The sequence below is a fragment of the Montipora capricornis genome, chromosome 4 (genome assembly GCF_036669925.1).
Source record: "Montipora capricornis isolate CH-2021 chromosome 4, ASM3666992v2, whole genome shotgun sequence".
Taxonomy (NCBI): Eukaryota; Metazoa; Cnidaria; class Anthozoa; order Scleractinia; family Acroporidae; genus Montipora; species Montipora capricornis.
In genome coordinates this window covers 17526147-17535733 of record NC_090886.1, presented here as the reverse complement: position 1 = coordinate 17535733, position 9587 = coordinate 17526147, and the positions used below count along the sequence as shown (strand labels likewise).

The 9587-nt window shown below is 44.0% G+C and overlaps 3 protein-coding genes and 1 pseudogene across 3 annotated transcripts; 2 read left to right on the top strand and 2 right to left on the bottom strand.

Annotated features, from left to right (window-relative positions):
• Positions 1 to 1291: 1291 nt before the first annotated feature.
• LOC138046207 (histone H3-like) lies at positions 1292 to 1702 on the bottom strand. The gene has a single exon (XM_068892885.1). The coding sequence runs from the start codon at positions 1700 to 1702 to the stop codon at positions 1292 to 1294; it is 411 nt and encodes a 136-aa protein (XP_068748986.1).
• Positions 1703 to 2037: 335 nt separating this feature from the next.
• Positions 2038 to 7124, top strand: LOC138045699 (uncharacterized; annotated as a pseudogene).
• A 1175-nt stretch (positions 7125 to 8299) lies between these two features.
• Positions 8300 to 8677, bottom strand: LOC138046206 (histone H2A). The gene has a single exon (XM_068892883.1). It carries the CDS (start codon positions 8675 to 8677, stop codon positions 8300 to 8302), a length of 378 nt encoding a protein of 125 aa, XP_068748984.1.
• A 283-nt stretch (positions 8678 to 8960) lies between these two features.
• Positions 8961 to 9338, top strand: LOC138046205 (histone H2B). Its single transcript, XM_068892882.1, has one exon. It carries the CDS (start codon positions 8961 to 8963, stop codon positions 9336 to 9338), a length of 378 nt encoding a protein of 125 aa, XP_068748983.1.
• The last annotated feature ends 249 nt before the right edge of the window (positions 9339 to 9587 follow it).

Here is a 9587-nt window from a genome sequence, read left to right as displayed (position 1 = left end):
GTGAAGGCACCAAGGCCGTGACGAAGTACACCAGCAGCCAGTGATCAAGTCTAGTCACCCAAAACACAACGGCTCCTTTAGGAGCCACCAAATATTCTAAAAGCAATATGCCCAACAACCATTAGCCCAAATTTACAACAATTTATAATGCATGACATTGCCACATTGATCAGACTTAATTGCACGATCAGTGTTCGGTAAAAGCTCTCCGCATATTGCCGAAGAAAGGAAAAAGGGAAAGAAGGAGAGCAGGAGAGAAAAAAAAAATCAATCGCCCTCGTCATGTGAACAGGGCATGATTATCTTAGTTTCACTCTCGAAAGTGATCACCAGATAACTAAGCGGTTGAGAACAAGGAAAGAAAACCTCCGATTTGATTGTCGCTTCGTCACGCAGCCAGTCTTCTTAATAAAACGAGGGAGGTGCAAGAAAAGCGATGCTTCTTGTTTTTAGCGTTCCCTTAATCGCTGCTTATCATATTAACCAAGCAGAAATGTGGGGAGGGCATGAATTTCCCAATATTGCGCCCTTGCCGTCCACTCAATTCACGTCGCTGCTTTATACAAAACTGATTTACGTGTGCAAACTCTAATCGAAAACATGGTAGACATTCACGTTCTTCCTTTATGACGGATAAAAAGATTCAGATTTACTGCTTTACTTGCGGAAAAGAGTGAGGGTAAAAAGAAAACAAAACAACAATGCTCGCATTTCACCTAGATGGTGTTGTTTTTACGGAATTATTATGAATTCGGTTTGGCGAATGTAAATAAATTTAGACAGACGGAAGTGAGCGCGCCCTCGAATACGGACTTCATAATTATATCATAAGCGCGCTTATTGCGTCATGAATGAGCGATGAGTGTGCCTGTTTGAATTTTCGCTTGGTAAAGGCCCAGTAATACGGGCAACATCTTTCGTGTAACTTGTCGCGCAACAATTTTGCGTTGCAAGTTGAGATGGTTTGTTGCGTGTATTACCACCCTCTTGCTCAACAAATTTTTGTGTTGCAAAAAGTAGACGTCGCTTTTACCATCTCAACTTGCAACGCAACATTGTTGCGCGACAAGTTGCACGAAAAATGTTGCCCGTATTACTGGGCCTTAATGGCATTTTTTTGCAATTATCTCGTAAGTCCTCTCGTAAGTTAGAATTTTATTTCACGAGCAAGTATTAGTTCAGATAGACGCCACGCTTGGTCGATGGTGGGGTGGGTAACTTATCGGTCATTGCTTTTTTACGCGAGTGGTGGCTCTTAAAAGAGCCGTTTTGTATTGTGTAAGGGTAGCACCTAGGCCCTCTCTCCTCGAATTCTGCGAGCCAGTTGTATGTCCTTCGGCATAATCGTGACTCGTTTGGCGTGAATTGCACACAGGTTCGTATCCTCGAAGAGTCCGACTAAGTAAGCTTCGCTGGCTTCTTGGAGGGCCAAAACGGCGGAACTTTGGAACCGCAAGTCAGTCTTGAAGTCCTGGGCGATTTCTCGGACAAGGCGCTGGAACGGCAGCTTTCTAATGAGCAACTCTGTAGATTTTTGATAACGACGTATTTCCCTCAGCGCCACTGTCCCGGGCCTGTAACGATGTGGCTTCTTCACGCCCCCGGTCGCGGGGGCGCTTTTACGAGCTGCTTTGGTAGCGAGCTGTTTTCGCGGAGCTTTACCACCGGTTGACTTTCGAGCTGTTTGCTTTGTTCGTGCCATAGCTAATAACGACCTTGACAGAGGGACACTAAAGTTGTTCTTTCGTTTAGGCGACTATTTCAACGATATCGGTTTCTCACAAGACGCCAGGTTAAATCTGCTCGGATGAATGTTTCCTTATCTGATTGGCGCGGTACACGAACACATTGTCTTTCATATTTTCATATTCATGACTTCTTACAAACGATTGACCTTAATTTCTTTTGTGTATAACTTGCCTTGTTTCCATAGAGGTCAGGCCTTGCGCCATATCTATAAAATATGTACTAAACTCAGTGATGCTCAAAGTTCAACACTTCATCTTCCGATCACCAAGTGTTTACTAACTACTGAAAATGTCCGGACGTGGCAAAGGAGGCAAAGGTCTAGGTAAAGGAGGCGCCAAACGCCACCGCAAGATTCTTCGAGATAACATCCAGGGCATCACCAAACCAGCGATTCGACGCCTAGCTCGCCGTGGAGGTGTTAAGCGTATTTCTGGACTTATCTACGAGGAGACTCGTGGGGTTCTTAAGGTTTTCCTCGAGAATGTCATCCGTGATGCGGTTACCTACACCGAGCACGCAAAGCGTAAGACTGTCACTGCCATGGATGTTGTTTACGCTCTAAAACGCCAGGGACGTACCTTGTACGGATTTGGAGGCTAGACCTTGCCTTCGTGCCTTTTGTTAAGAAAACACAAACGGCTCCTTTAGGAGCCAACAACCCTTGCAAAAGTTATGACCAATAAATCGATGATACTCCATGTAATTCCCTCTTGCATTGTTTAAATGAAGAAACACGCCTTCATTTTCAGTGCTCTTCTGAATGCCTTTCGAAAACTTTGCGTACTCATAACACGCAATTAAAAAGAAAAAACAAAATCAAACAAAAAAGAAAGAAACAGACAATCAATCGATCAATAGGAACATACGACTATAGAAACAAAAACCTCCCGCACCAATTGGGTCAGATCCCTTGTTGACCAACGGTTCAGTTCCAGCAAGAAACACATTTCGGGCGATAGATGTTGGACAGCCTCATCGTTTTGTCTTTTATTAGCGTACAGGTGACAAATAATATTCGAACCAATGTTTAGCGAAAGTGGCGATTCCTCGCGCAAACTTGCACAGAAATCTGACTGAAGGAGAAACCTAAGTTGAAAATTTTTACTCTTACAGACATAAACTTTCCCTTCAAACTTTCTCATTGCCATACAATTATACTGAGAATACAAAATTACCGTGATCCAGGGAGATCAGTCAATTGCTGACTGCCCGCTGAGACACTCATTTCGAGCCGACATACTCTGGACAATTTAATAATTATGCCTTTTATTAGTGTACAGTGAATTGCATTGAAGCCAATGTTTAAACCCCGAGCGCAATTTCTTGTTAAACGGTTTAGACTGAATGTTTGCAACTTGCTCAGAAAGCTAACTGAAGGATGAATGTAAGTTGAGTATCTCTACGCTTGAGGGCCTTAACTTCCTCCTCAAAAGTTCTCATTTCACAAAATACCTCAAAATTACCGAGATCAATTGAGCGATATACTCTGGACAACTTAATAAACTTGCCTCCCATTGGCGAACAGTCAGAATTACATTCGAGCCAATGTTTGAACGAAGAGCGCAATTTCTTGTTCAACGGTTGAGAATGATTGTATTAAACTTTCTCAGAAAAGTTACTGAAGGACAAACGTTAAGTTGAGTATTTCTACACCGCTTCAACCCTTTCACTTCCTCCCGAAAAGTTTTCACTATCACAGAAGAGCACCTCACCGAAATTTACTGATGGACATCAGTTCATCTTAGCACAAGCCACGAAATCGGGAATCTAACCCCCTGCGATCTATCTTTGATACGAACACGTGCATGTTGGTCATGACTTTTACGATCATTTGGTGGCTCCTAAAAGAGCCGTTTTGTTTTGTTTTTTTTTTGCTGAATTAATCTACAGTCAGCGTAAAGCTTTAATGCTGCTTTTTCTCTGTCTTCTTTGGCAGAAGTACCGCTTGTATATTGGGAAGAACACCGCCCTGAGCAATGGTTACACCGGCAAGCAGTTTGTTCAATTCTTCGTCATTTCGGACGGCCAGCTGCAAGTGGCGTGGAATGATTCTGCTCTTCTTGTTGTCTCGGGCAGCGTTTCCGGCTAACTCGAGAATTTCAGCGCTCAGATATTCTAGCACCGCAGCCATGTACACAGGAGCACCAGCGCCAACTCGCTCTGCATAGTTGCCTTTTCGAAGGAGGCGATGAATGCGACCGACGGGAAATTGAAGACCTGCTCGGGATGATCGAGACTTGGACTTAGTGCCCTTAGCCTTGCCTTTGCCGCGTCCGGACATGTTGCTTTTTAAATAAAACTTAGCTTTCAGAGCGCTTATCTAATTTGACTGCATTAGGCTAGGAAAGGCTGGATTTTATTCCGATCTGATTGCACTCAGCGGATCGGCATGCACCAATCAAAAGTCGTAAGTTATGCAAAATACCTCTTTTTTAGCGGTATGACCGCCGATCAAGCGAAAATACTGCGACCTCGGTCCGCATACAAATTGATCCCATTGAAGTTTCCGTTATAAATAGTGATTGTACTCCCTTGCGTTATCAATTGCACACAACTGAGATATTATGGCGCCTAAAGTAACTGCCGCTAAAAAGGGCGAGAAGAGGACCGGCAAGGCCAAGTCCGGAACGGATCAGGTCTCGAAGAAAAAGCGAGGAAAGAGAAAGGAAAGCTATGCGATTTATATATACAAGGTGTTGAAGCAGGTTCACCCCGACACCGGAATTTCCAGCAAAGCCATGGGGATCATGAACTCTTTTGTGAACGATATCTTCGAGCGGGTGGCCGTGGAGTCCTCACGTCTTTCCCTCTATAACAAGAAGTCCACCATCAGTTCCCGCGAGATACAAACAGCCATCAGGCTTCTACTTCCCGGTGAACTAGCAAAGCACGCCGTCAGTGAAGGCACCAAGGCCGTGACGAAGTACACCAGCAGCCAGTGATCAAGTCTAATCACCCAAAACACAACGGCTCCTTTAGGAGCCACCAAATATTCTAAAAGCAATATGCCCAACAACCATTAGCCCAAATTTACAACAATTTATAATGCATGACATTGCCACATTGATCAGACTTAATTGCACGATCAGTGTTCGGTAAAAGCTCTCCGCATATTGCCGAAGAAAGGAAAAAGGGAAAGAAGGAGAGCAGGAGAGAAAAAAAAAATCAATCGCCCTCGTCATGTGAACAGGGCATGATTATCTTAGTTTCACTCTCGAAAGTGATCACCAGATAACTAAGCGGTTGAGAACAAGGAAAGAAAACCTCCGATTTGATTGTCGCTTCGTCACGCAGCCAGTCTTCTTAATAAAACGAGGGAGGTGCAAGAAAAGCGATGCTTCTTGTTTTTAGCGTTCCCTTAATCGCTGCTTATCATATTAACCAAGCAGAAATGTGGGGAGGGCATGAATTTCCCAATATTGCGCCCTTGCCGTCCACTCAATTCACGTCGCTGCTTTATACAAAACTGATTTACGTGTGCAAACTCTAATCGAAACCATGGTAGACATTCACGTTCTTCCTTTATGACGGATAAAAAGATTCAGATTTACTGCTTTACTTGCGGAAAAGAGTGAGGGTAAAAAGAAAACAAAACAACAATGCTCGCATTTCACCTAGATGGTGTTGTTTTTACGGAATTATTATGAATTCGGTTTGGCGAATGTAAATAAATTTAGACAGACGGAAGTGAGCGCGCCCTCGAATACGGACTTCATAATTATATCATAAGCGCGCTTATTGCGTCATGAATGAGCGATGAGTGTGCCTGTTTGAATTTTCGCTTGGTAAAGGCCCAGTAATACGGGCAACATCTTTCGTGTAACTTGTCGCGCAACAATTTTGCGTTGCAAGTTGAGATGGTTTGTTGCGTGTATTACCACCCTCTTGCTCAACAAATTTTTGTGTTGCAAAAAGTAGACGTCGCTTTTACCATCTCAACTTGCAACGCAACATTGTTGCGCGACAAGTTGCACGAAAAATGTTGCCCGTATTACTGGGCCTTAATGGCATTTTTTTGCAATTATCTCGTAAGTCCTCTCGTAAGTTAGAATTTTATTTCACGAGCAAGTATTAGTTCAGATAGACGCCACGCTTGGTCGATGGTGGGGTGGGTAACTTATCGGTCATTGCTTTTTTACGCGAGTGGTGGCTCTTAAAAGAGCCGTTTTGTATTGTGTAAGGGTAGCACCTAGGCCCTCTCTCCTCGAATTCTGCGAGCCAGTTGTATGTCCTTCGGCATAATCGTGACTCGTTTGGCGTGAATTGCACACAGGTTCGTATCCTCGAAGAGTCCGACTAAGTAAGCTTCGCTGGCTTCTTGGAGGGCCAAAACGGCGGAACTTTGGAACCGCAAGTCAGTCTTGAAGTCCTGGGCGATTTCTCGGACAAGGCGCTGGAACGGCAGCTTTCTAATGAGCAACTCTGTAGATTTTTGATAACGACGTATTTCCCTCAGCGCCACTGTCCCGGGCCTGTAACGATGTGGCTTCTTCACGCCCCCGGTCGCGGGGGCGCTTTTACGAGCTGCTTTGGTAGCGAGCTGTTTTCGCGGAGCTTTACCACCGGTTGACTTTCGAGCTGTTTGCTTTGTTCGTGCCATAGCTAATAACGACCTTGACAGAGGGACACTAAAGTTGTTCTTTCGTTTAGGCGACTATTTCAACGATATCGGTTTCTCACAAGACGCCAGGTTAAATCTGCTCGGATGAATGTTTCCTTATCTGATTGGCGCGGTACACGAACACATTGTCTTTCATATTTTCATATTCATGACTTCTTACAAACGATTGACCTTAATTTCTTTTGTGTATAACTTGCCTTGTTTCCATAGAGGTCAGGCCTTGCGCCATATCTATAAAATATGTACTAAACTCAGTGATGCTCAAAGTTCAACACTTCATCTTCCGATCACCAAGTGTTTACTAACTACTGAAAATGTCCGGACGTGGCAAAGGAGGCAAAGGTCTAGGTAAAGGAGGCGCCAAACGCCACCGCAAGATTCTTCGAGATAACATCCAGGGCATCACCAAACCAGCGATTCGACGCCTAGCTCGCCGTGGAGGTGTTAAGCGTATTTCTGGACTTATCTACGAGGAGACTCGTGGGGTTCTTAAGGTTTTCCTCGAGAATGTCATCCGTGATGCGGTTACCTACACCGAGCACGCAAAGCGTAAGACTGTCACTGCCATGGATGTTGTTTACGCTCTAAAACGCCAGGGACGTACCTTGTACGGATTTGGAGGCTAGACCTTGCCTTCGTGCCTTTTGTTAAGAAAACACAAACGGCTCCTTTAGGAGCCAACAACCCTTGCAAAAGTTATGACCAATAAATCGATGATACTCCATGTAATTCCCTCTTGCATTGTTTAAATGAAGAAACACGCCTTCATTTTCAGTGCTCTTCTGAATGCCTTTCGAAAACTTTGCGTACTCATAACACGCAATTAAAAAGAAAAAACAACAACAAACAAAAAAGAAAGAAACAGACAATCAATCGATCAATAGGAACATACGACTATAGAAACAAAAACCTCCCGCACCAATTGGGTCAGATCCCTTGTTGACCAACGGTTCAGTTCCAGCAAGAAACACATTTCGGGCGATAGATGTTGGACAGCCTCATCGTTTTGTCTTTTATTAGCGTACAGGTGACAAATAATATTCGAACCAATGTTTAGCGAAAGTGGCGATTCCTCGCGCAAACTTGCACAGAAATCTGACTGAAGGAGAAACCTAAGTTGAAAATTTTTACTCTTACAGACATAAACTTTCCCTTCAAACTTTCTCATTGCCATACAATTATACTGAGAATACAAAATTACCGTGATCCAGGGAGATCAGTCAATTGCTGACTGCCCGCTGAGACACTCATTTCGAGCCGACATACTCTGGACAATTTAATAATTATGCCTTTTATTAGTGTACAGTGAATTGCATTGAAGCCAATGTTTAAACCCCGAGCGCAATTTCTTGTTAAACGGTTTAGACTGAATGTTTGCAACTTGCTCAGAAAGCTAACTGAAGGATGAATGTAAGTTGAGTATCTCTACGCTTGAGGGCCTTAACTTCCTCCTCAAAAGTTCTCATTTCACAAAATACCTCAAAATTACCGAGATCAATTGAGCGATATACTCTGGACAACTTAATAAACTTGCCTCCCATTAGCGAACAGTCAGAATTACATTCGAGCCAATGTTTGAACGAAGAGCGCAATTTCTTGTTCAACGGTTGAGAATGATTGTATTAAACTTTCTCAGAAAAGTTACTGAAGGACAAACGTTAAGTTGAGTATTTCTACACCGCTTCAACCCTTTCACTTCCTCCCGAAAAGTTTTCACTATCACAGAAGAGCACCTCACCGAAATTTACTGATGGACATCAGTTCATCTTAGCACAAGCCACGAAATCGGGAATCTAACCCCCTGCGATCTATCTTTGATACGAACACGTGCATGTTGGTCATGACTTTTACGATCATTTGGTGGCTCCTAAAAGAGCCGTTTTGTTTTGTTTTTTTTTTGCTGAATTGATCTACAGTCAGCGTAAAGCTTTAATGCTGCTTTTTCTCTGTCTTTTTTGGCAGAAGTACCGCTTGTATATTGGGAAGAACACCGCCCTGAGCAATGGTTACACCGGCAAGCAGTTTGTTCAATTCTTCGTCATTTCGGACGGCCAGCTGCAAGTGGCGTGGAATGATTCTGCTCTTCTTGTTGTCTCGGGCAGCGTTTCCGGCTAACTCGAGAATTTCAGCGCTCAGATATTCTAGCACCGCAGCCATGTACACAGGAGCACCAGCGCCAACTCGCTCTGCATAGTTGCCTTTTCGAAGGAGGCGATGAATGCGACCGACGGGAAATTGAAGACCTGCTCGGGATGATCGAGACTTGGACTTAGTGCCCTTAGCCTTGCCTTTGCCGCGTCCGGACATGTTGCTTTTTAAATAAAACTTAGCTTTCAGAGCGCTTATCTAATTTGACTGCATTAGGCTAGGAAAGGCTGGATTTTATTCCGATCTGATTGCACTCAGCGGATCGGCATGCACCAATCAAAAGTCGTAAGTCATGCAAAATACCTCTTTTTTAGCGGTATGACCGCCGATCAAGCGAAAATACTGCGACCTCGGTCCGCATACAAATTGATCCCATTGAAGTTTCCGTTATAAATAGTGATTGTACTCCCTTGCGTTATCAATTGCACACAACTGAGATATTATGGCGCCTAAAGTAACTGCCGCTAAAAAGGGCGAGAAGAGGACCGGCAAGGCCAAGTCCGGAACGGATCAGGTCTCGAAGAAAAAGCGAGGAAAGAGAAAGGAAAGCTATGCGATTTATATATACAAGGTGTTGAAGCAGGTTCACCCCGACACCGGAATTTCCAGCAAAGCCATGGGGATCATGAACTCTTTTGTGAACGATATCTTCGAGCGGGTGGCCGTGGAGTCCTCACGTCTTTCCCTCTATAACAAGAAGTCCACCATCAGTTCCCGCGAGATACAAACAGCCATCAGGCTTCTACTTCCCGGTGAACTAGCAAAGCACGCCGTCAGTGAAGGCACCAAGGCCGTGACGAAGTACACCAGCAGCCAGTGATCAAGTCTAATCACCCAAAACACAACGGCTCCTTTAGGAGCCACCAAATATTCTAAAAGCAATATGCCCAACAACCATTAGCCCAAATTTACAACAATTTATAATGCATGACATTGCCACATTGATCAGACTTAATTGCACGATCAGTGTTCGGTAAAAGCTCTCCGCATATTGCCGAAGAAAGGAAAAAGGGAAAGAAGGAGAGCAGGAGAGAAAAAAAAAATCAATCGCCCTCGTCATGTGAACAGG

Coding starts and splice junctions, on each gene's coding strand:
- LOC138046207 (XM_068892885.1), bottom strand. CDS start 1,702: ATGGCACGAACAAAGCAAACAGCTCGAAAGTCAACCGGTGGTAAAGCT.
- LOC138046206 (XM_068892883.1), bottom strand. CDS start 8,677: ATGTCCGGACGCGGCAAAGGCAAGGCTAAGGGCACTAAGTCCAAGTCT.
- LOC138046205 (XM_068892882.1), top strand. CDS start 8,961: ATGGCGCCTAAAGTAACTGCCGCTAAAAAGGGCGAGAAGAGGACCGGC.